Consider the following 26,955-nt stretch of genomic DNA (forward strand, 5'->3'; position numbering starts at 1 on the left):
TTATATACCTTTAGGTCATAACCTAAGGTTACAATCTTCAATCCTAACTCATGAGCTTTCTCAAATGCAATGAATGAATGTGATGCTCCCGAATCAAATAAAGCATTTAAAATTTGACCATTCATTTCACAGTTACCTCGAATAAGTGTCTCGGATCCCTCAGCTCCTACAGCTGAAGTGGTGAACACCCGACCAGTCTGTTGTGCCTTTCCAGCACCTTGTTTCTGCTTCTCAGGACAATTCACAGCTTTATGCCCTGCCTTTCCACATGTGTAGCACAAACCCCATCCGGCCTTGCATGGAGCTCCCGGATGGTGACTCCCGCACCTAGTGCAAGCTTGATCATTCTGAGGCTGTTTCCCAAACTTCTTTCCTTGGGAGTTGTTGTTGTTGGGCCTCCTGAAAGAGCTTCCTCTCTTAAAAGACGAACCTCTAGGTGCAAAGCTCTTCCCTCGGTTCTGTGGGAATGATCCCCTTTGACTCCCTTTCTCAGCGGTTGCCCTTTTCACACACTCTTCAGCAACCCTACACTTGTTCACCAACTCGGAGAAAGTCCTAATCTCCATTGGTCCCACTGAACTGAAGATATCACTCCGGAGTCCTCCTTCATACTTAACACACTTCCATTCCTCATAGTCCACCGGAGTCCCTTGGCACATACGAGAGAACCTGAACAACTCCTCAAACTTGTCAGTATACTCTGATATGGACATAGTACCCTGCTTCAGCTGTAACAATTCAAGTTCCTTAGCCGTCCTAGCAGAAGTCGGAAAGTACTTCTTATAGAACTCTTCTTGAAAGACATTCCAGGTGATATAGTCATCACCCTGCTGCAGAAGACGTCGGATACCTTGCCACCAATGCGACGCTTCACCGACAAGCATATAGGTAGCAAACTCGACACGCTGTCCTTCAGGCACCACTTGCGCTTGCAACGCTCGCTCTATAGCCTGAAACCATGTATCAGCCTCAGTCGGACTAGTAGTTCCCTTGAACTTAGGTGGATTAACCTTCAAAAAGTTTGCCAGTGTCATTGGGCCCTGAACTCCACCTCCATCATTACCATGGTTGTTCATCTGTTGACCAAGAGCCTCAGCAGTGGCTTGCATAGCAGCAGCCATGTTCTCCAACGCAGTCATGAAGTTCACCGGGTCATGAGGGTTATTCTCCGGTGCACGAGCATTCCTACGACCTCTCGCACTACCTCTACCGCGTCCACGAGGCGCCATCTGGTTCCTATACATACCAAACAATCGATATTAAGTTGATCAGTCTCAATATCGGAAGTCTAGTACTTCAAAGTCCCAAATGCATGCTCATGAACGTTTATGCCAATTATATCAAGTAGATATACTAATAGCACATAACACACACACAGAGAATGCTCAGAAGCATAGTCAGTCCATCCCTCAGGCTCTACAGGAACGAACTGCTCTGATACCATAATGTAACACCCTACCATACAGAGTCTTATGCTTAAGTCATAATTCAGAGATGGCAAGGTATTACGACCTCTAAAATAAAAATTTAGTACCTATAATAGTATGAATGATTGGTTATAACTAGGAGCCTTTGTAGAAAAAGTGGTAAACAAAAACCGCAACTCAAAAGCGCAACACTCCGATCGATAACGTAACGAACAAGGATAAACCAACGCGAGATTATATATATACAAAAGAGTGTCAAAAACAGGAATATCAAGGCTCAAAATCCGGCTGCGAAGATAACCGGTCCAAGCATAACAGTATATACATATGATAGAAAAAGGAAAACCCCAAGGTAAACCCAAAGGGACACAAATACATAAAACCTATCCTCCAAAATTCTCCCATAAAAGGAGTCATCACAGTTCGTATTATTTAATGGAGATAAAAGTATCTAAACAAAACATATAAACCAAAAATAGCCCCGAGAACAAAGGATCTTCGCAAGTATAGAAGTCTCCAGCATGCCTCAGCGGGAAACCTCACGCCCTGCATCTGAAAACCACAAAATCCGCATGGGTGAGAACCAGAGGTCCCCAGCATGGTAACAGCTTCCACATATAATATATAATAATAGAGGAAAGCCAAAGGCAATCCTATAACTCCCCCCAGGTAATATCAAAGCTTATAAACAAGCTAAACCATATAAGGGCATCTGACTAAAGATTCTTCAGTCTAACTAATACTTCCCTTTCCAATTCCTTCAAACCTCCCAACCACCAGCAGAAGTATATTATAGCAAACACAGATATATCAAACAGAGAATATACAAATAGTAGCAGTTAAGACATTTAGACAATTAGCAAGTAATATGCAGTCAGTTAGGCAATCTCAACCAATTCACATAGTATGCATATGATGAATGCCTGTCCCTAGTGGCCGATGATATCATCTTGTCGGTTATAGAGCCAACCCGACAAGTCCTGGTCGCTAACCATTGGACTGTCCCTCTGTCGTGCATCCCCAAACTCGAGTTATACTCGTTATAAACTTGATCATAAACATGATCCATATCCTTCACCCTCACTGGTGAATATTTACGGGGGTTCGAGCTCATCCGGGCCTTTCACAGTGCCCGGCCACACTTACAACATAGGGTTAACAGAGCTTCGAGTCTCAACCTGGAGCACGTGGTGGCTAGCCACTGCTACTACCCAAGGAAACTCGTACTCAGGTAGTGGAAGTGCAATTTCACAATTATCAATAATTCAGCATCAACATGCATGAATTCTCATCCATGGATCAACATCCATACCAGCCATTCCGGCTCACGGTTCAATCCAGAACCAGCCAATATTCATAGCATACACAGCTATTCCGGCTCATGGTTAAATCCATAACCAGCCATTTCATCAACAATTACAGCCTTTCGGCCCATGGCATAACAAACACTTCCACCACCATCCTCCGCATCTCACATAATCATCTTGATCCTCATTGATCATACATTTTTCCCTTGCTTCACTCGCAAGTTATCACATTCACTAGCCCCTTTCTAACAGCTAGGCATGTTATGATGATTTAAGACATGAATGGTGAGATCGGAGGCTTAGAAGTGTGAGATTTGGCTTTTAAAACTCAAATATCAACTTTGGGATGAAAACAGGGCCACGCGTACGCGCACTCCACGCGCACGCGTGGATGGCCTCAAAAACTCATCGACGCGCAAGCGTCATGCACGCTAACGCGTGGATTCCAAACTTGCCCATCGACGCGCACGCGTCAACCTCGCGTACGCGCGGGTGTTCTTGTGCCCCAGGCACAACACCGGCACAGTTCTGGCATAACTCTCTGGAAAATGGCTGGGCATTGGGTGCAGCACAATCGGCGCGCCCGCGCACATCACGCGTACGCGTGGATGGCACTTTCGGAAGATCGGCGCGCACGCGCCAGGTGCGCCCACGCGCAAGGGGTCATTCTGCTAAAAATTTTCTAAGTTAAAGACTGCAGAATTCACAGACTTACACCCCAATCTTCCAACGGACATAACTTCCTCCTTTTAAATCATTTTTCGTCCGTTCTTCGAACGGCACGGACATCCCGGATCCAATTTCATTTCTAAAAAGATTTGGTACAAAACAGAGATCCGTAGTCCAAGTTATGTCCCGCCAAAGTATGCCCAAAAACCATGTTTTTCATAAAAACCACAAGGTGCCATTTTCAAAACAAGCCATTTCCATTTCTTTCCAAAATCAATTAAAACATGCCAATTTCATCCCTTTTCTTTGAAATCAATCAAAATACATCAAATTCAACATCAAGCCTCCTCAACTCACACATTGACACATAACTCACAATGTACCAAAATCACTATTTCACCATTATCTCCCACTTCACCCAAGTGGCTCAAACTCAAACATATTGACATATCATATACTATTCCTCATACCAATCCTCAACAACACCAATTCCAATAAATCATCATGGTACACAAACAACATCATACTCACCATCAACATGGTTCAACCCACAATTCAACCATAACCAATAATCAAGCATATATCACAACATGCATATTTCTCATACATCATATTATCAAGGCATCACTACTCATCATCACATATATGACCACATCATATATCTCAATCATTCAACAACATCAACCATTCAATGCCTATCTTAGGGCCTCTAGCCTAAGTATTTCCTACCACATTACATATTAGATACGGGAAACCGAAACCATACCTTAGCCGAATTTCCCAAGCTCCACCGGAGCACTTCTAAACCACTTATCCTCAAGCTCACAAGGCCTCAACACCTCCAAGAGCAGATTTTTCACCACCAAGCCCTTTCCAAGCTTGTTCAAAATCACCAATCAAGCTCCAATATCCACACATACACAACCTAAGCCACAACCATCATACCCATACACAACACCTCAAAACCCAAACATCATAAAACAACAAAATTACACTAGGGTTAAGAACCTTACCTCACCCAAGGTCCAAGGAGACAAGATTAACCTTCTCCTTCAAGAGAGTTGGGTCCTATAACATCAAAGAACCCAAAATCTCAACATTTAACCCATGAAACTCGAAAATAGGGGCTGAGATTTCGAACAGCAAGGTGTGGCTTACCTCAAGATTGATTATATGGGTTTTGTAGAGCTCTCCGCGGTGAACGCGTGGCCGCAAACGGGGCGGCAATCGGAGCTCTAGATCAAAAGTTATGGTGATTTGAAGATCAAGTGAGAGAGAGAAGTTGAGAGAATGTTCTTCCCTTCCCCTCCACCATTTCAGCTTGTGTGTGTAACAAATGAGGAGAGAGAGTGCTGAAAACTAGGGTTTTGGTTAAGTTATGTTGGGCCAAGGGCCCACTTTGGGTCCGGTTGGCCCGATTTAGCCCGTTCGGTCCAATCTTGGTCCGAATTCTACAAAATTGGTACCAAAATTCTCGTCTCAATCTCCTCTATCACATTTAGCCATAAAAATCACATTTTAGGCTTTCTAGAATAAATTCTCATTTATGGGTTAATTAGCCGTTAATTAACCGGGTTTTACATTTGGTGATAAAAAGGATGGAGTTTTTGAATGAAAAGGTTTGGGAATTTTGCAAAATTTGATTTTGGGCCAAACTTCGACGAGTTATAATTTGGCTTCCGGACCTTCAATTTATTTCCAACTTGTTTTAAATGAAAATTGGGTTCGTGAAGTTTATGTCGTTCGAAGAATGGATGAAAAAAGATTTAAAATGATTAAGTTATATGCATCAAAAATTTGGTTAAAAATTATGTAATTCTGCAGCATTCTGCCTAATCAGGTTTTTGGAAAAACGTACGTCCACCCGTACGCGTGGTCCATGCGTGGTATGGAAAATTTGACTGTGCGTACGTGAGTAGCCCTATGCGTACGCGTAATGGGTCAACATGCATGTCCATGTGTACGCATGGCCTACCGTGCGCGTGATATGATGTACTCACCTACGCGTACGAATGGTAAAAAGATGCGCGCGTGAGCTGCTTTATTACACTCCCACGCATACGCGTGGCCCCTTTTTCAGCAAACATGATTTTTCTGAGTTTTAAACTCTATTTCAAACTTCTAAACCTCTATTTTCATTCTTTTAGTCATAAATAATAGTATTAAACCTGATAATCAGATGAAGTTAGGAAATGAGGATAACTTGGAGGTGAAGTAAAGCTGAAAAGTGATGAATTGATTATGAAATATTACAGATGATCATGTATGATACTTGGCTTGAATAATCAAATGATCTGAGATATGAGATTCCCTAGGTAGAGTACTGTGGCTTGCCACCACGTGTACCAGGTAAAAAACTCGATACTCTATTGACCCTACGACGTAAGGGTGATTGGGCACTTATAAATTCCCAGGAATGGTACCCCCATTGAGCGATTTGATATATATATATATATGAGAAAAAGCTATGCATAGACTTTTGGGGATGCACGCCGAGAGACAGTCCAAAGGTTTAGCAAACCGGACTTGTCGGGTTGGCTTGATAACCAACAGATGAGACTCATCAGCCATAGGACAGGCATGCATCATGTGCATATTACTTGAATTACTTGTTTGTGCATTAACTGGGTGTGCCTAAGTGTATTTGCTATGTTAAATGTATATTTGTTACCTGCAGTACTTGTAACCTTCTTGTGCTTGCCTTTATCTACTTGTTTGTCTATGATATATTGTTGGAGATGGAGGTATAGAGGAAAGACAGTGGGATTTAGACTCAAGATTGAGTTAAGATAGGCTTAGTTACTCTTAGAGAACCACCTTTTATGGCTTCTGTTTAATACTTTAAGCTTTATAATCTGAGTGTCGGTGTTCTAGGATTGTCTCTGGCATTCCCAAGACCTTATATCTTATATGTGTGGCACCTTTACTATGCTGAGAACCTCTGGTTCTCACCCCATACTATGTTGTTATTTTTCAGATGCAGGTCGAGAGGCACCTCCTTACGCGTCAGAGCTCCTGAAGCGAACTGGTTATTGGGTTACTTTTTGGATTGTATAGTCATATATATGTGTGCCTAGTATTCTCTCTGCATGACTTGTTCCTTTTGATCCTCTTAGAGGCTTATGGAGAGACAGGATTTTGTTTATGTAAATTTGGGTTTTGGATATATATATATATATATATATATATATATATATATATATATGTAAATATTCTCTGGCCTAGTTTTGACTTCGCGGGCCGAGTTAGGAGCTTGTTATTTTGTACCTTTGGCCCTCTATTCCTACTTTTGTTATCTTATGCTCGATAGTTAAAGTTTTTTTAGCACGCAAGTTAACTCGTTTTCTGAACATTGCGTTTTAATTCGCGGTTTTTATTTTATCTGTTCTTCAAGGCTCCTAGTTTATTATATTCTTCCGCTATTATATGTACACTTTTTATTTTAGAGGTTGTAATACCCCATCATCTCTATTTTACGGCTTAAGCGTAAGGCTGAGTGTGGTAGGGTATTACATTTCGGGACCGACCTTTGAATTCTCGCGACGTGATGGGGGATCCAGAGGTGGGGCAAGTCTTATGTTGGTAGGTCTATTTTATTTATTTTCTAGTTTTATGTATTTGTCTTTCAATCTTATAACTTGTTATTTCTCCTGTCTACTTTACTTTTGTAGTTGGCATGGCTGACGAGTTGACGACTCTACATTGTTTGAAGGATGCTTTCGTTGACACTCCGGAAGTTAGGGTTGAGGGGTCCTCTCACTCAACTCCTCTGGAGACCTTTATCCCCAGTTTGCAAATAGTCTTCAGGAGATCATCCAACAGGGGTTCGCCGGGAATGATGACCCCAGGGAGATTCTGATTCTCGAGATAGATAAGAAGCGCAAGCGGGTTGAAGGCACTGGTCGGGAGGGGGTTAGCACAGGGGTGGTCGCTCCCTTTGTGATGGACCGCTCCTTTGATGCTCCTGGCTTTATCGACCGTCACTTGCTGCCCGAAACTAATGAGTTTTTTAGGGATTGCAATCTTTTCGGCCAAGCTAAGTCCACGTACCATGCCATCCTTCACTTCGTTGCCATCATCTAGAAAGCCTAGCCCTCGCGTTCGCAAAATTTTGTCTGGACAGGAAGCCGAAGCAGGCTCAGGCGGATTTGGAAATTTTGAAGGGACAGTTGGAGGCGGATAAGGTTGCCAGAGTTAAGGCGGCCAAGAATGCCGAAGATGCTAGTACTGAGATCTTGAGGTTGTCAAGGTGGAAAACTGAGCTATCAATCCAGGTGGCTAAGGCCCAAAAATTGGCTACTGATGCCTAAACTGCCACTGTCACTATCGCTACCACTATCCACGTTGAGGCGGAGGATGCGATGGCCGAGGTGGAGAATTTAAAGAAGCGAAATGCTGCCCTGCTATCTGATGCTCGGGCAGCCATTGCAGCTACTGAGGAGGCTTTGAAAGCCCAAGTCCAGGTTCTTGCCCTGGATATGGATGTGTCCATGATGGGAGAATTCTGGACCATGAAGGATAGTCAGTTCGTGGATTTGGAGTAGTTTGTTACTATTTCTTATTTCATTTTATAAGTTTGTAAGCCGTCTATTCGACATTTCATATTGTTACTTTTGTGGAATAATTTATCTTGTGAAGTTTGTAAGCCATTTTTTCGGCTCGTTGAACTGCGTTTTGGTGACCTATTTTGGTGTGCCATTTTGGATGAATAGTGGGCCCTTTGCCGTTTTAAGTACTTATGTTTATTTGTGGGTATCTGTTTGTTGGCCTTTGGGGTGATCGGGCCCCCGAGTAGCCATCTAGTTTATTCTGTTCGTACCGTTTGCTTGGTAAGAATGCGAATGAAATGTTTTTTAGTTTGTACTATTTTGTTTGGGTAGGAGTTGTTTAAAATAGAAAAAAGTGACTTTTATTAAATGGTGGGCCTTGTTAAATCCTTCTGGTGTTACCGGATAGGAAAGAGTACCCGAAGAAACGGAAATACGAAATAAAAGAAAAATGACCATTAAAGAACTAATAGAGATTTTGCAAAACAGCTAAATAAAAATTTTTGAGAAAGTTTCCAAATCGTTAGGGCTTCCCTATGAGTAGAAACACCGTAGGTTTGCAGCGTTCCATGACCTCGGTAAGTCTACCCGTTAAGTCATTCCAGCTCATAGGTTCCTTTTCTGATTACCGACTTGATTCGATAAGGCCCTTCCCAATTGGATGTGAGTTTAGCTTCTCTTGGGGTAGAGGGGCAGATATCATTGCACTGTAAAGACTAGGCCTCCCTCTCTGAAGTCTCTTTTCACTATGCCCAAATTGTACTTTAAACTCACCTTTTGTTTCAAGGCTAGTTTTCACAGGTGGGCTATGCTTTTAACCTCGTCCGCGAGGTCCCATTCTGCATTTTCATTGTGTCCCTTAATGGTCCTTCAGGGGCTTGGCTCCCCGATTTCTACGGGAATAATAGCTTCGAGGCCATATGTTAGCCAGAAGTGGGTTTTCCTGGTTGAGGTTTAGGGTGATGTTCGGTATAACCAGAGTACTGACCCTAGTTCATCGGCCCATAGGCCTTTGGCTTTGTCTAGCTGTTTCTTGAGCCCTTTTACGATGAATTTGTTGGCCGCTTCTACCTGGCCATTGATTTGCGGATGTTCCACCGAGATGAATCTCTAGGAGATGCCGAGTCCCTCTAGAAAAATTCTCGGAAGAACTTGTCTACTAACTGGGTCTCGTTATCAGAGATTATGATCTTAGGTATTCTAAACCAGATTATGACTTGCCTCCAAAAGAATTTTTGGCATTGGGTGGCTATGATCGTGGCCAATGCTTTGGATTCGATCCATTTGGCGTAATAGTCAATGGTGACTATAAGAAATTGGAGTTTCCCGGGAGTCGTGGGAAATGAACTAACGAGGTCGATTCCCCAAGTTCCGAAGGGGTGATCCGCTGTTATTACACTATTTCTTGGTGTAGGTCAGCATGGACTTGGCATTTCTTGAAGCTTTTGACCAATTGGAGAGAGCCTCTGATGATAGTGAGCCAGAAGTATTCGACTCGGATAATCTTTTATGCTAGGATTTTGCTCTGACGTGGTGGCCGCAACATCCTTCGTGAATTTTACGAAGTATGTAGTCTGTGTCGCTGGGTTCTATACACTTGAGGAGGGGTTGGGACAAGCCTCGTTTGTATAGCTATCCCGCTATGGTGGTGTATTTCACGGCCTCTAGCATTATGTGTTTTGCCTCTTTTGGGTCCTTAGGCAGGTCCCCATCGACGAGGTATCGGAGGATCGGGGTGGTCCAAGATTGTTGGTTTGACACCAGTAAGTTTGCTGAGGTTGTGGTCTCGACGGATGGTGTCTTGACGACTTCCTGGATTAGTAATTGGTTTTCCGGGACCGACTTGGTACTTGCTAGTTTAGAGAGTAGGTCCCCCTTGCATTTCGTTCACTAGAAATGTGCCGGATGGTTACCTCATCAATTCGGCGGTTAGTTCCTTGACTTTGGACAAGTACTGTTGTAATAGGGGGTCCCAAGTTTGGTAGTCCCAGTTTATTTGGGAGCTAACTATCTGGGAGTCTCTGCAGACTTCTAGCCTTTTTGCGCCGACTTCTTTGGCTAGCATCAATCCGACTAAGAGGGTTTCGTATTCGATTTGGTTGTTAGAGATCGGAAACTCGTACCGAATGGACTGTTCGATAGCGAACTCGTTCTGTTTTCCAGTATTATTCCTGCTCCCTCGGAGCTGGTATTTGATGAGTCGTCAATGTGGAGCTTTCATAGCTCCTAGACTCATTTTCATAGCTGCGGTCCCGCTGTTTCTTGTGTCGCTGTTTGGGCGACCTTTCGTTCTTGGTTTCTTGCCATGATCGGCTTCTGGAGGCCGCTTGGCTTGCATGTTCTGGATGATATCGTTCCTTGGAAGCGACCAGGCTTTCGAGCGTTTATACCCTTTGATAGAGATCTTGGATAATCTGGATTACTTTCTCTTCTTGGCCATCAGTTGCTCTGGCCTTATTGAGTTGGTGATTATCTTCATTTGGTTGCTGCCTGTTAGGGATCGATTGGCGGTGCACGGTGTTGGTTATCCTCCCGTGGGTGGGCGGGGTGACGTTGTTTCATGGCTTATCTGTCGGGTTGGATGGGTCCGACTCATGGTGAAAGTTTGAGGATCGCTCTTCGAATTCTTCCGTCATGTCGCGGAGGTTTGGCAAGTTCCTACAAACGGCACTAATGTTTTGGAAGTTGCCGGTACGGGTTGTAAGATGGATCAGGGGCTCGCCGGCCTTGGGTGGTGACAGGATCGGATCTTCTCGGAGCAGCGATGGGTGGTACCTGCAAAGACACTCCGATGCTCAAGTTAGAATGGATCTGAGAGGTATAAGTGAGAGTTAGGAATGTGTAATGTACCTGAAGGAGCCTCTAGCTCTCTTTATATGGTTTGTGTTGTTATCTTATCTTTATCTTGTGGACTAAGATAAGGAAGTATTTGAATTCAAATATTTAGTTAGGCATTTGTGGCTACTAGGCCGGTCTGGGCCATATTGGTGTCTCGACCTATGTAACCGAGTTGTAACTGCTCTGATTCGAAATCCGAGAATCGAATCCGGAATATGACCCAATAAAATTTTCGTAAATTAAAAATTTACTAAAATGCACTCACTTAGCTTATATATAAAATTATAAATTGTCATATTAGATATTTAATGTTTGTATTGGATTATATTAAATTGTGTTTGGAATTTTGAATGTATTATCTAATATTAAACTTTATTGAATTTTAAAAAAATTATATTCTAAATTTTATGTTAATTTTTATAAAAAAAAATTAAAGATAATATCTATAGATATCTATAAATATTTGTTATTCTTGTAAAAATAATTAAATAAAAATTCGTAAAAAAATTAAACAAAAGAAAAATCATAAACTAGAACGAGGAAAAAAACGAAAACGGAGAGGAAAAGGGATATCCGCCCTAAAAGTAACCATTGCCATCCCAAACTGAGATTCCCCGTTCTTTTTCTATTATGTTTGTCCATTGGATTAATAATGATGCATGTATATGTATTACAACATTATGTTGTTTTTAAAGCAAATAAACAGAAGTACAGTGCTTTCATAAATTCACATTCAATGATCTTGCTAGGGGAAAAAATTGTTTAAGTTTGTATAATAAGAATGACTTAACTTTTGCATCTATTACTATTTAATCAATGCTATTATTAATTATTAATAGTAATACATTTTGGTTGTTGTGGAGGTCAGTATTTATTTATTGGTCCACTTTGGTGGTATTTGGGCCACACAGCCCATTCAATATATGGAACCCTATTGACTAATTAATGTTATATATATATATATATGAGGGAATCAAGGACTGACTCCTTAATCATATATGTGACAAAATTGATGACAAATTGTAGAAAGAGACTTCTTTGAACTTCAATGCAAGGACAATCAATCAAATTACAAAGTGACCTCATTCTAAATGATAACAAGTTAGTTCATTCATTTGATTAAGTAAGTATTGAAAATTATGTATGTAATAATTTATTAATTAACAGCAAAATTTAAAATAAAGTTTCAATTTATAATAAATTAATTTTTAGTCTATTAGGTTAAAAGATATTGTGAGAAACAAAAAATAAAAACATCTCTTTTTGGCTATTTATATTTATAATTTTTACTTATTATTATTCTGTGTGTTTTTTCTTTATACCGAAGAGACAGTTCTTCAGGCATTTGTCAAGTTAAATAACCATTCCAAATGCAAAGAAGAAACCAGTTTATGTGAAAATCACATCAGCTCTACAACCAATGAAATAATGAGTTGCATTTGGTAAAATGTTGCTTTCTAAGTGTATTGAGAATGAGACTTGATTTTTCTTGTAATTATTTATTTGAAGAAACTAAAGTGGATTCTCTTTCAGTTTTCAGATACTATTATTTTAATATAGAAAAACTCAAAAGTTTAGTATCACTTTTTAATCTTAACATATATTTGAAATTTTATTTGTTCGATTGTGGTGTGGTTATTAGGAGAGCTGAAATAACAAGAGTATTGTTATGTGAGTGTGGTGAAGCCTATAATTATGAACATGAAGAAGGAAATGGCAAAAGAGTGATTAAGTAATAGAACAGAGGACAGCTTGCATCACTCTTTCAAGAAATCAGAATGAATGAATATATAAATGAAATGAAATTATCTATAATTCTATGTAGCCTTAGGCTGGCTTGGATCATGAGCTTTTGTATATAATGCTTGCCTTTTAAGTTTTTTCTGCCCCAGCTGAGAGGCATCCTAGAAACTAGAGCTATCATTTTATCACATTAAATGGTGCTATATTTTGTACATAGTCACAAGTCAGAATTTCAAATAGATTCCAATTTCTTTTAAGTAAATATAATACGAAAAAGTACGAGGAATCAATAAAATATTTGTACAATGTGCAATGTTTTGAAAACCGGACTGAACCGACCGGTCGAATCGGTTAAACCGGAAACAGACAGGAAAAACGGTCTGATCCAGCATGCAAAACCGCAAAATTAAAAATTGCTCAAGAACCGCTGAACCGGCCGGTTACCGGCAGGTCGGACCGGACCGGAACCCGGCCGGTTTACATAAAACGACCTCGCTTCCTTCCTTAAAAGAGAAAAACTTGCACGCGTTATCTCCCATTCCCCCTTCTCCAACTCCTTCCTTCAGCAAACCCTAGCCTCCACCAAAGAAAGCAAACCTAGTCTCCACCAATAGTTGTCGCCGTCTGTCGGAGTGAGAGACTGCTGCCTCCGTCCATCGCACTCAAGAACTTCCGTCTTCGTGCTCTCGGGCCTCTCGCCGGATCCTCCACGTCGGGTGTTCGCATCTCGCCGTTCTCCTCTGTGCTCGGCTGCTCGCGCCTCCCTCCGCCAGTGAGTGCTCGAGCTGTGCGTGTTGGTTGCTGCTCGATTCTGCCTCCCAGTCTCACTCGAGTCTCGTCTCAGTCACTGGCATCTCGTGGTTTGTCTGTCTCGTCGCCGGCGGCAGAAGCAACTCGTGGGGTTGTGTCTTGCTTCTTCGCCTTCCGTGGGGTGGTCGCCGACTCGCCGTCGACCGTTGGTGAGTCCCTGCACCATCGCTTCCCTGTTCTCTCTTTTCAGATTTCCCTTCTCCCTGTATTCTTGCATGTTGCCGAATTGCTAATCAAATTTGCCTTGTTGCTAATCTAAATGTTGCTGTAAATCGGGACTTTACTTGGATTTGTTAAATTTGTTGCTGTAACTTGATCGGGACTTTACTTGGATTTGTTAAATTTGTTGCTGTAACTTGAATTTGTTGCCGAATTTGTTGCTTCCCAGTCACAGAATCAGAACAGAATACTCAGTCAGTGCTTGGTTGATTGGTTTTGCTCACTGATTGTATTTGATGATAAATTTTAAATTGATAACTTTTAAATTTTAAATTTGTACTGCGTGTTACTGATTCACTGTTGCTTCAGTACTTTTTGTTGTTGTTAATCATTGTGATGAGCTTTATTAAAATTGGGTTGAAAACTGTTGAATCTTTTTTCATTTTTAATTGTTCTTAACTTCTGTAATTATTTAGTTGGATAACTGATGTAATTATTGAGTTCAAGAGATTGAGTTTTTGATTTGCAAGGTGATTTTTGGTTGATTTTTTATTTAATTTGATAATGGTGTTTATGATTGGGGTTATCTGGTTTTCATTCTTTTTGAATTTGAAAATTCCTCCTACTTCAAACTGCTTATGCTGCTTTTCACTATTTCTGGTGTGTAACTTGTATACTTCTGCATGATTCTCTTTTGATTCCACACAAAGTTGATGAAAAAAACTGATTTTGTTATCTGGGGTAATCCTATTCTGTTTCTATCTATGTTTTCTTGCTAATGGAACATTCTAGTCTAGTTGTTTAGTGATCAGAATGTTATTCCTTCTTAGCTTCATGGAATGAAAGAGAAACTACATTGCATCTTCAGAGTCAGAGGAATCAAAAACCATTAATTAATTTATATATTATTCATTTTAGTTTTATGATTCTTTCAATTTGGTTGTGTACTTATTCTTCTTATTCAGCATAGGAATTTAGCTGTGTACTTATTCTTCTACATTGGCATGTTCATCTTCACTTTGCAAAAAGCTTCTCATTTGATGATCTATTAACTACCTCATTTTCTCGTACCATTCCTTTTGTTATGGCTTTAGCCGAAGAAATTGGAAGGGCTGGATGAGGAGACATTGATGCCTCAGAAGACATCTTGAGGTTTTGATGATTGATAACTCTTTATGTTGACATTTAATATTTGATATTTCTTTATATTATTTAACTTGAGTTTGTATATTATTAAGATTATATGAATTTGATTGATGACATTAAATGTAGTTTTTTAAATTTGAAAACTATTTTAATATTTATATTATACTATAATTATATTTTAGGATGTTTATTTATAATTTATTTATTATTTTATTTTAAAACGGTTTTTCCGGTTGAACCACTGGTTAGACCGGTTGGACCAGTAAACCAGTGAACCAGTAGCTAGAGCGGTTTGATGACCGGTCCGGTTTTCCGAACCTTGTTTATTTCTCATACTGAAAATTTAGTCCATATATTTTGTTCAAATATGTGTTTTCTGCTAGAAGTTATAAGATATCATTTTCAAGAGCTATTTGTACCTGCTTTAGGGAAATTTTCCTATAATTCTTAAAGGTTTATATGGGATATCTTTGTGGCATAATGCATCTGATATAAATTATTGTGTTTTGTTTGGAACAGGCATTGGGGTATCTTCAATTTATTTTTGCTTGTTCAATTTTGAGTTGGAGTTGGGTTTAATTGTGAGTTGCTGAGTTAATAATACTGATTTTGTTGATGTTTGCTTATTCTGAATTGCTGATCTTCTGAAATGATGATGATGTTGTTGCCGATATGTTGTTGGCTTGTTGCTGATTTTCTGATGATTCCTGATTAGTGATGATTAGTGCATGTGTTTAGTTAAAAATTTGGTTGTTAATGTTTTTTTTTGTGTAGAACATTAGGTGAAATTGTGAAATTTTGAATTTTATTAAGTTAGAAATTATTGAATTTAAATATTTGAAATTATAAATTGAATTTTTAATTAATATTTAATTAAACCGGTTGAACCTCGGTCAAACTATATATATTGTTGTTGATTATAAGTTGTTGATTATGATTCTGTTTATTCAGTAACTGATTGATGTTGTTGATTCTTGGTAGTGTAATATATATAGTTTTAATGGTTGATTGATGTTTTTTTTCCTGATTATTGGTGTTTATGGTTGTTTTTGTTGCTATGCTATATTGTGCTGTGAACAGAATATGAATATCATTAGCCATTGTATGTTAAAGTTGGTGGTTAATGTGTTTAGGCTATGTTCTGTTTGGGTCTATGGCTGGATAAAGGGTCTATAAAATAGACCTGATCAAAATATAGTGCCGGATCAAGGCCAAAGCAAAGCCCATTAACACCATTTGCAATTTCATTGAAATTCTCGTCTTACCTTTTTTTTCCCACCCAGCTTTGCTGCTTCTTTAATTGAATTTAATTTTGTTTGTTTATTTGTTTTTAGATTTCTGGTTGCAGAGTGTTACATTGAAATGGGTTGGAAAGCTGCAGAGAAACTTATTAGACACTGGAAAATTGTCAGAGGTGACAATGTAATAACAATCCCCGAATCCAACTAAATATTGTTTGTCCTTTTTTACATATTTATGTTATAAATTTTGATTTTACATATTCATTTTCTGTATGTAACAGGTTATGATCATAAGGGGTAAAGATAAGGGTGAGTCTGGGGTCATTAAACGTGTTATTCGTTCCCAGAATCGTGTTATTGTCGAGGGTAAAAATTTGGTGAGAAAAATAAAACACTCTTCATCCCTACTATATTATTTGTCATATTTAGCATGTGATTATGGAAAAAAATTGATACAATAACAATATACAAACCTTTGTCATAATGATATGGTATGCTCTAGAAACCATGGACACCAATTAAGTGATGTGTTGGTCGCAAGGACACCAACATAGCATGACGTATGTGTATCTGTATCTATATTTGACGAAACATGTATTTCTCAATTGGTTCACACTTCAGACATGACTTGGAAATAGTATAAATAGGTTGGGAAATATCAATAAAAATGATATTTTGTAAATTTTCGAATGAACTTAGTTGTAGTAAGTAGTAACACAAATGACATATGTTAATAATGTCTCTTAAATTTTCTGGCAGAGCCTAGAATGTTGTATATATTGGTAGATTGATATTTATAAAATCATGAAAATTATATAAATCGTATATGTACGTATGTGTTTATAACAATGTTGTTCTCGTGCTATTTTAAACATTTGGCTTGTCTTGGTTTCTATGTCATGTAAGTATTAGTGCTTTATTCGGTATTTTGTTATAATTTGAATGATTTGGTGTTCATGTGAGTTTATATCTATATTTGCATCAGTAACTACTCTTGTATTTTGTTGAGATTAAGTGAGAATTTTATTAAATGGGTGCACTATGCTTTCTAATTTTTTTTACTTGAATGATTTTTTTGATGTCCTTTATACAGGTAAAGAAACATATCAAGGCAGGGCCAGGTCATGAAGGGGGGATCTTTACAGTTGAAGCCCCACTTCATGCCTCCAATGTGCAAGTCGTTGACCCAGTTACAGGGTATATGCACTTGTGTTTGAAAATTGAACCAGTGATTGTTGCATCTCCAGGTTTGGAATAATGTTTCACAGTAATTGATTTTCACTTTCACTTGTGCAGGAAGCCTTGCAAGGTTGGGATTAAATATCTTGAAGATGGTACTAAAGTCAGAGTATCCAGAGGAATAGGAACATCTGGGTCCATAATCCCTCGACCTGAGATCCTCAAGATAAGAACTACACCAAGACCTACACAACGTACATATCTAAAACCTTGCCCTTTTTTCCTTGTTTAAGTAGTAGCTGTAGCTTTTCTTTAAAGTTTCCATATATGGTAAGCATATGTTGTTTCTTCTGCCTTTCTAATTATACTCAGGAGTCACTTTTGGAGCTGATCCATCCTCCTTTAATATACACATTTAAAAGATGGCAGTTGGCACAAAAATATGCAGATATATAGAGTGGAAATTCATATTTGGAAAGAGAGTGGGGGAGTGGTCAATTTAGTTGTCCGACTGATTACATGTTGAAGAAATTTTTTTCCTTTATTTTTTTGTGATAAAAGAAGAAATATTTTTGATACAAAGGGATTAAGGGAATGATATTACATAGAGGATGGTACATAAGATGTCCTCAACATAGTTACATAATTTCACTGGTTAGGTGACATACCACGTACTAATTAACAATTAACAATTCATCTACGTATCGGGACGCCATGGATATACTTCCTACATAACATATTTTACATGTGACCTGTTCCTGTATTTGAAAGTATCAGTTTCCTTATAACTATGATCCTCAATACAAAAAACGAAGCAGGATATTATCCCTTTAAATAGATCGCGTTCCTTACACTAGGTAGGTGCAAATCTATCTCACAAGACTTGCTGCCCAAAAGCCTTCTATTAAGAATGCAAGAATTGCACCTTCCAAATACACCAAATAATGGCAGACAGCACATTGCTATAAACATTTGGCTTCCATTCTTCTCCCAAAACCTACAAACTTAATTGATAAAATCCCAAATTTTCAGGATAAACCCAACATTATTGTTGTATCAAATATGTCAGACAATGAGTTCCATAGAAAATTAGCAATAGAACATTGCACAAATATATGTATATTCAATTCCAAATTAGCACTAACATATAATACATTGATTAGGGAATAGCCTTCTAATTCTTCAATAGCATACTGTTGGAGTTAATTCAACTAAGCACTCTTGTCTAAATAGAATATTTCATCATTGAGAGAACTTTGGATTCTAATCAATAAGAGTCTTGTTCAAAGAGTGGTCAGGAATTGGAATTATTTCATGTTGAAGAATTTTAGTTGTCCTAACTGTAATTGTGAAGTGCTTAGAAGAAGAATCTTGCTTCCAGAATTTGAGTTAGTTAAACTAATATACTTGCAGCGAAGCATTCATATCTAAATGTGGAAGCCGAACTAGGAAGCTAGATCATAACACTGTAATGCATTTATCCCAGTAATTTTGATCGATCAATTAAAGTTTATTGTGATATTCATTAAGTTAAAAGTTAGGTTAGAGGCAAGGTAATCGATGGGAGTTCTAAACCTGCATTTGGCAACTTCCAAGGATAGAAATACAGAAAACCATGAGAGTGTGTGTGGTTGGAGGAATTATAAAATAATTCCTAGGAATTTTAAGATAGGAATATCATATTTCCATGTTTGGTTCAAAGTTTGAAAAACTATTTCTAAATAAGTTTGATTCCAGGGAATCAAAATACCATCATTTCAATTCCCACCTTCCCCTTGGATATCTTTAATTCCCATGGAAATGGAATCTTTATAATAATGTAATACTTGAACCACACACACCCTGAGGGACACAAAATTGTTAAGGAGAAGACAGCTACAAAAGCAAGCAAAATGCCTCTATCCTAGGGCAGGTTTCCTCTGTACTTTCTGCCCAAAATATGGGGACTGTGGGGGAAATATTCTCTATCTTTACTGTCTCGTTGTCTTTGTATATGTATCTTGGCAGTTGACATAGCTACCAAAAACAGGGCTAAATGTTCCTGTTACAAGGCCAATCTCTTCAGTTACTCTTTAGCTATTCTTCAACCTAGTTTTGTTTGTACCTCTTACTTCCAATGCGGTGTTAAACTTAAAAATAGTGTTTGGAAACAGGGGGCTGGAACTGAAACTAGGAGATTGAGACTCAGTATTGTGTTTGATAGTAGAGATTGGAACTAAAATTTCAATCTTGGAACACAAAATTTCTGTCCCTCCAGAAGAAGCTGGGGGACACATGGGATTGAAATTTCTAGAGACAGAGATTGAAACTTCAATAACATTTATTTCCAAAAATACCCTCACCTACTTTTCAAATTCCACTATCTCACTTGCTCCAATTTCTCTCGCCCTCTCCATTCTGCATTCTCTCTCTTCCATTATGCTAAGTGTCAACTGTAAGTTCCACCGCCGCCGACGAAGTATTCTTCTCTTTAGTTTTTCTTTTTCTCCTTTTTTTCCCCTCTTTTTTCCCTTGGTCTTTCATTTATTTATTTGTTTTATGAGAGTAGACAGTGGCACACCCAGATAGAGAATAAGAAGCAACACAAAGAAAACCCAAGGAATTCTGGTCACTTTGATCAGCTGAAATTGATTTAGAATCTGTGAGCATTGAAAGCTTTGGGCTATGAATACCATGAGGAATGCGAGCAAATGACCATTTCAATGCCTTGCTAACCCCATACTTTGATTGTTTTTGTGATAGAAGAAGAAATTTGATAAGGAAAAGGGGAAAGGAGGAAAGGGTATTCAAGTAATTTTATTTGTTTCAGTTTCTATATTTATATTAAATCAATTAGGATATTGAAACATAACTCAGTCTTATACACTTTACACCAAATACAATATAGAGACTTAACTTGGTCTTTGTCTCCCACTCTTTCAAATGTAGCCAAAGGGATATATGGATTCATTGGAATAAAAATAATATCATGTCTATACCTTAGACCAATTCCTATTGATTAGGTTTATTTGTATTTGGAAGTAGGAAAAAGGCAAAGTCTTTGTGGCAATGTGTAGTTTACGCCACTATGTGGAGTATTTGGTTGGAGCGCGTTCTGCTTATTTTCGATGACAAATTTTTGGACAATTAGATGTTTGGCATGAATATGGTGTGCCCATGATCTTTACCATGATTTCTCTCAGACCAGATCCAAAAGCTTTTCTTCATTGATATCTCTTGTATTTTTATTTCTGCTATTGTTTCTAGCTATAGTAGAGAGGAATTCTTATCCTATGTTTACGTTTCAATGTTCTGCAGCTGGTCCCAAAGATACTCCAATGGAGCATGTGTTAGAGAAGACTTATGATGCTAAAACAGGGATGGGCATGCCTGATCTTTGAAGGGCTTGGATACCTTGTTCCAAATTTTTAATTAGGTAGCTGTTTTGGCAATGAATTTGGTTATGGCATTAGTTTTTCACATGTTTCCATTTACCATGCTTTAATATGGATTTGATTAAATTCTCCTAGTATATGTATTTCAATGTGATCGAATCCGGGGTCATCCCATCGCTTGTAACTTTTTGTTTACTACTAGTAACTAGTAATGCTAGTAGCAATAATAATATATTAATAAAAAAAATTTTACAATTTTTATTTGATTGATAATCATTAAAAAAAAAAAAAAAAGTACGTGATACGGTTTTGGCTAGATTTATTATCAATCCTTACATGAGTATATGTCCATTGAATAAAATTAAATAAGTTTTTATAAAATATTGATAATCTTTGCATTATAAATAAATAAGTTTTTGTAATCGAGATTATTTTCAAGGTTTTGAAAATTGGTTCGAATTAATTGGTTGAACCGGTTGAATTATAAACCGATGACATGCAATTTAATCTAACAAAAAATTGACCAACCAAAGAACCGTATAAAAATTGGAAAATCAGTTGGAAATTGGTGAGTCAAACCGAAAATTGACCGGTTTTTAAATGAATACAGAAAGAGAAGTAGATGAAGAGGAGAAAAGTGAAAAAAAGAACTAGATGCAGTTATGTGCATAGTTGTTAGAACCGAATTGGTGATTGAACCGATCAGATCACTGGGTTATTGGTTAAATCGGTAGGTCATTGGTTGAACCGATTGACCCGGTCCAATGTAAATAAAAAATAAAATATAGTAAAAAATTTAAAATAAAATTTAAAATACATATTTTCACTAATATTTTAAAAATATCTAGTTATTCTAAAACAATATGAAACCGGAACAATAAGTATTTTGTTAATTTTATTCTATCATAAATATTTTTACTTTTTTATATTAAAATAACTATTATTTTCGAATTTTAATAATTTATTAATTAGTTTATATCTATTATACTATTATATACTACAAGTATTTATTGAAAAATAATATTAATAGATATTATATAATTATAAAAATATAATTAATTTAAGAATGAATAAGTTTATAACTAAAATTAAAATAAATTAAATAGAAGTAAATTATTTGCTAAAAGATATTTATATATATATATATATATATATATATATTAATTTGCATATATATTGATAACAAGCTGAACAACTTGGTGGTTGTGAGTATCATGTTTTTTCTTGATGAGGGGGGTTCGAACCCTAGATTCAACATTTTGAAAAAATTTTGAAACTCAAGTGGTTCGATCGAACCAGTCTTATCGAGTTTGACCGGTTTTGACCGATTCGCACCGGTTCATTGCCTCATCCGGTCAGATTATCGGACCGGACCGATTTAAGGTCCAGTTTATTGGTTTTTCGGTCGAGCCAGTTGGTCTGGTCCGATTTTGTTAACAATGGTTATGTGTTTTAATTTAGGGCCAATGCTACGGTGAGAAAATAATTTTTGTTCCTCACCTGTGAAACGTACGTGGGCAAATGATAAACAAACGCGTGTGGTGTGTGTTTCGACGGAGGAGGACAAGATCTGCAAACTGTCAAAATCTGTGTTGCGTGTTGATCGAAAGGGATTAATCAAGTGAAATTGATTAATGGTTGATGTTGTTAATTAAGGTTGTAGGCTTTTTTTTATTGGACCTCGAATATTTTTGTTATCTGGTTGGTCTCCAGTCGATTGTCGTTAGTTTTGTCGATGAAAATGTGACAATTTATTTGTTTCACATGAAAGTTTGGGTTGGGGAAAAAAATAACTGATTTTCGATGAAGTTGTGTGGTTTTTGGTTGGAACGGATTATACAATAATGTTGTTTGTTATGGAAACAAATAGTTGAGTGACTTATAATTTGTTAAATCTTAATTTAATTCGGATTTTGGATAAAGTTGCAATCAGTGACGGTGCTTGAAAGAAATTTTTAGAGGGACTAAAAATCTAATAAAAAAATTATATAATAGTATTTATATTAAAATAAAAATTATAATTATAATTATTTTATTTTTAAATTTATTAATTAAAATGTAGGATTCCATATGGTTAAGGTTAACTAAAAAAGTAAATATGATTTTTGTAAAAAAAAATTGTTTAGATTAATAAACCAATTTGATTTTAAATAAAAAGTCAATTTTAAAAAAATAATTACTTTTTACATGAAAAAAAGTAGTTTTTGCTCATAAAAACTTATTTTTATTTAAAAAATTATTTTTTAATCTAAAAACTAATTTTTCTTTTCAAAAAAATTGATTTTTATTTAAATTATACAAAAATGATTACAACTTATAAATTATTTTGTAACATTTTAAAAGATTAATTTTATTTTCGATAATATTTATCTCTCAAAAGTCTCAAGATTAATTATTTTTTGTATTATTTTCATTACAATCAAATAATACAATACAACAAAATAAAATCTTAAATTTTTAATAAAATAAAAATATTGAAATTTATTAATGTAAACAGTGTTGATACTACAATAACATTTAACTTGTAATTTTGATTTAAAATAAAATATTAACTTTTTATTAATAACTGATATTAGTATTAGTTATACTATAATTTTCATTATTCTAAAAATAAAATAATGCATGAAAATATACGAAAAATCGAATATAATTCAGTGTAATATTGATTTAAATATATGCATGCAAGAAAAAAAATTTTAAATAATGGTGAAGATGGGTGTTGAACCCAAGTATATAAGTTGGAAGCATATTATTTTAACTAATTGAGCTAACTTGTTTTTCTTTGAGATAGAACTACTTATAAAAGTTTTGGGGGGCCGTGGCCTCCATTGTCCCAAGAAAGCTCTGCCACTGGTTGTAATGATATCAATTTTACGTTATGAATTTTATTTATTAGTACGTTAAATAGTATACGATAATATACAATGATATAATTAGCAGGAGAAAGAAAATTATTGGTATCATGAAGTAGTTTAAGATTATGGCAAAAGGTAATAATTGAAAGTTTTCGCACACAGAATAATGTATGGTTTAGAAAGTGCAAGAGAATGTATTAATGGCATGATTGGGCAATTAAAAATCTCTACGTAATTTTTTCACACACAGAACAATGTATGAAATGTTTTTTGAAATTAAAAATTAAATAGATTGAATTTAAATTAATAATTTAATAGGATTTAATTTGATAAAAATAAACGTATTGGTATTATCTTTGTCGTATAATTAATTATGTTCATTTATAAATAATTATTTTTTTGTTTTGGAAATAATTATTTTTGTAATATGCATAAGAAAAAAATCAAATAAATTAACATACTTTAAATGTATTATTATTATTATTATTATTGTTGTTGTTGTTGTTGTTGTTGTTGTTGTTGTTGTTGTTGGAAGAAGAGACTTTCATTTCATATGGGTTATAATGTCCAGCCAAGCCAAATTTTGAATATGGTTAGGAGCCTCTTCCATCCATATAGTATTAAGATTGGTATGGGCTATTTTTGCTAAGAATAATTCTCCATATATAAGTATTTTCCTATACAAGTCTTTACAAGTTATTTATATTCACGCGCTTTCAGCCGTTACTGCACGTTTTTCACTGCACGTTCTTCTTCTTCTTCTTCTTCTTCTTCTTCTTCTTCTTCATTGCACGTTCTTTCGTTATCGTCGCCACCAACACCACCACTTCCTCCTCTTCCTTCTTCTTTTTTCATTGAAATTTCTTCTAGTTAATTTTTTTGTTAGTAGTTTATGATTCTGTAGGTGAACAATATTTCATCGTTGATGGTTTAATTTGAATATAATGTAAAAGTTTTGCATTGAAAAAAATATTTTTCTGTATTTACAGTAAATTTGGGTGTATTTTAAGAATTTTGGGTGTATATTTATTCTGATAAGTTCTACATAATTCAAAACTCTTCTTCCTCTTCCTCATATTCTACTGCTTCTTTTTTTCATCATCATAACTATCTTCTTTTTTTTCTTATTCATCTTTTTCTATTTTGTTTTACCTTCTCAAGTTTCTTATTGTTTTACTCTCTTAACAAGAATAAAAACAAAAAAAATCAAATAAAGAAGAAGAAAAAACACATAATGCTGCAAAATTACTTGGAAGAGGATGAACTTACATTCATTTAACTAAAAGAAAGAAAGAAATAAAGAAAAAAAGAAGAAAAAAATGCAGCATTAGAGAAAATATTTTTCTATATTTGCAGCAAATTTGGGTGTAACACGAAGATATTTGGGTATATTTTTAAGAATTTTGGGTGTATTTTTATTCTGATAAGTTCTGCATAATTCAAAACTCTTCATCTTCCTCCTCCTCATCTTCTACTGCTTCTTCTTCCTCATCTTCTTATTTTATTTTCTTATAATTCTTCTTGGGAGAAAAAATCAAACAAAGAAGAAAAAAAATACATAATGTTATAAAATCAATAGACAGAGAAAGAGGGGAAAAAATTACAGCAACAGCAGTAATAAAAAAAACAATGATAAAGATGGAACACGCGAAGAAAAAGAAGGAGAAACACAAAGAAGAAGGAGAAAAAGGAGGAAGAGGAGGAGGAGGAGGAACGCGAAGTACGCTATGAAAACCGTTGAGTAGCGCGCGTGTGGTTTGGCCTAACTTGTATGACTTGTAAACCCAAATGACTTGTATGCATAGCACTACTCTTTTGCTAATTTATGGGCTACTTTGTTTCCACTTTTTTTAACATGAGTGAAAGCCATTATTCTAAAGTTACACATCAAAGATAGAGCATCTACTACAAAAGCTCTGAAGCAAGTTGGGTTTGGTCTACTGTGTTTGAGTGCATTTACCACTTCTATGCAATCACTCTCTACAACAATCTCCATAAAGCAACATTCTTTTGCTAGCTTCATCCCCAAATATATTGCAAGAGCCTCTGCTTCATGGGCTTCAAGTGGTTGTGTTGTGGGCCATATTGTTGCTGTAAGAATGTGACCCATACCATTCCTAATCACCGCCTCAACTCCTCCATTATTACCATTGGATATGGCTGCATCCACATTAATTTTAACGAGAGTGGTAGTTGGTGGTTCCCAATTATGCTTCATTTGGGTGGTCATTACAGAGCCTCTCTCCTTTTCCTGTACTTGAGCTTTTCAAAATCCGTTCGCTATTTTCTTTGCATGTGTCCACTTCTGCTTCAATTGTGTCTTCTCTACCTTCGAAGGTTCTTCTATTTCTCGCAATCCACAACTGGTGTATCAGGGTGCAGATGTGGAGTTTTTTCTTTCTCTTCCAGATTCCCCAACAATATAGCAACCCATTCCTTCAAAGTAGTTCCAGCCTCATCTTTCATTCTCAGTAGCAATGGGTCGCAAACTAGAACTTCTTTGCGAACCGACATCCCAGAATTATGTGGCTTTCCGTCATTTAGTACATAACGGAGCTCTCGTCATCCCTCTTCTGCAGAGATTTTTGTTTGTAGGGAGGGATCCATGGATCAAACGCCAAAGAAAGTTCTTTGATCTTGGGGGTGCTTTAATTTGCCAAACTTCTTTCCAGGTAACCTCCTTTCTTCCTTCACTCTCTGTGTCTATGGACTGGTTCTGATTTATGGCTTTAATTTCATGGTATGCTAATTTGACTTTGAAGATGCCATCTCTAGCTGTTTTCCATATAAACCTGTCTGGTTGGTCTATTCTTGGGATTGAAATGTTTAGGATTTGTTGGCTCTCAAATGGTAGAAATATTTGTTCTATTAAATCTCTGTTCCAACTCCTATCTTCTGTTTGAATGAGTTCTGCCACTTGTGCTGTTAAATCCAAAGTATTTGGTGGAGTCCATGGCTTGGAGCCATTTTGTTTTGGAAGCCATGGATCCTTCCAAATGCTGACATTTTTCTATCTCCTATTTTCCAATATCCACCTATCTCAATAACGCCCTTAACTTGCCATATGCTTCTCCAAGTGTAGCTTGGTACCCAGCCTAGATCCGAGTTCCGGAAGGATTTTCTGTTAAAGTATTTACCTTTTAGAATTCTTGTTGCCAATGAGTCTGGGTTGTTGATCATTCTCCACCCTTGTTTCACCAGAGCGCCAAATTGAAAGCCTCTACTTCTCTGAACCCCAAACCTCCTCTGTCTTTAGGTAAACACAACTTCTCCCATCTGACCCAATGTATCTTTCTCTCCCCCTCCCTCGAACCCCAATAGAATCTGTTAATCATTGCCTCTATATGGCTACAGAGGCTGTTCGGCAACTTGAAAAAGCACAATATGTAGGCCGGGATAGCCTGAACAACTGACTTTAAAAGAATCTCCTTTCCCACTCTTGATAATGTCTTCTCCTTCCAACCTCTAAGTTTCTTCCAAACTCTCTCTTGAACAAACTCAAAAACCCTCTTCTTAGATCTCCCCACCAAAGTTGGTAGACCTAAGTACTTCGAGTGTCTTTCCATCGCCTTAAACCCCATCCGATCTTGGATGATCATCTGTCTGTTAGTAGGAATGTTTTGGCTAAAAGACATCTCCGACTTCTCTAGGTTGATGCGT

The 26,955-nt window shown here is 36.8% G+C and overlaps 2 protein-coding genes across 5 annotated transcripts; one reads left to right on the plus strand and one right to left on the minus strand.

Moving 5' to 3' along the window:
- Positions 1–13,061: 13,061 nt before the first annotated feature.
- LOC130968956 (uncharacterized) lies at positions 13,062–20,706 on the plus strand. Of its 4 annotated transcripts, XM_057894479.1 has the most exons (8): positions 13,062–13,490; positions 14,595–14,652; positions 15,166–15,227; positions 15,981–16,068; positions 16,169–16,264; positions 16,981–17,084; positions 17,184–17,320; positions 20,364–20,706. In XM_057894479.1, the coding sequence occupies exons 4-8, from the start codon at positions 16,009–16,011 to the stop codon at positions 20,444–20,446; spliced, it is 480 nt and encodes a 159-aa protein (XP_057750462.1). In that variant the 5' UTR covers positions 13,062–13,490; positions 14,595–14,652; positions 15,166–15,227; positions 15,981–16,008; the 3' UTR covers positions 20,447–20,706. The 4 variants fall into 4 exon arrangements, with proteins under 4 accessions (XP_057750462.1, XP_057750461.1, XP_057750464.1 ...); XM_057894478.1 differs by lacking the exon at positions 15,166–15,227; XM_057894481.1 differs by lacking the exon at positions 15,166–15,227 and having other exon boundaries at positions 15,995–16,068.
- A 4,396-nt stretch (positions 20,707–25,102) lies between these two features.
- Positions 25,103–25,525, minus strand: LOC130966540 (uncharacterized). Its single transcript, XM_057891356.1, has one exon. It carries the CDS (start codon positions 25,523–25,525, stop codon positions 25,103–25,105), a length of 423 nt encoding a protein of 140 aa, XP_057747339.1.
- Positions 25,526–26,955: the final 1,430 nt, after the last annotated feature.

Source organism: Arachis stenosperma, chromosome 3 (genome assembly GCF_014773155.1).
Source record: "Arachis stenosperma cultivar V10309 chromosome 3, arast.V10309.gnm1.PFL2, whole genome shotgun sequence".
NCBI classification, from domain to species: domain Eukaryota; kingdom Viridiplantae; phylum Streptophyta; class Magnoliopsida; order Fabales; family Fabaceae; genus Arachis; species Arachis stenosperma.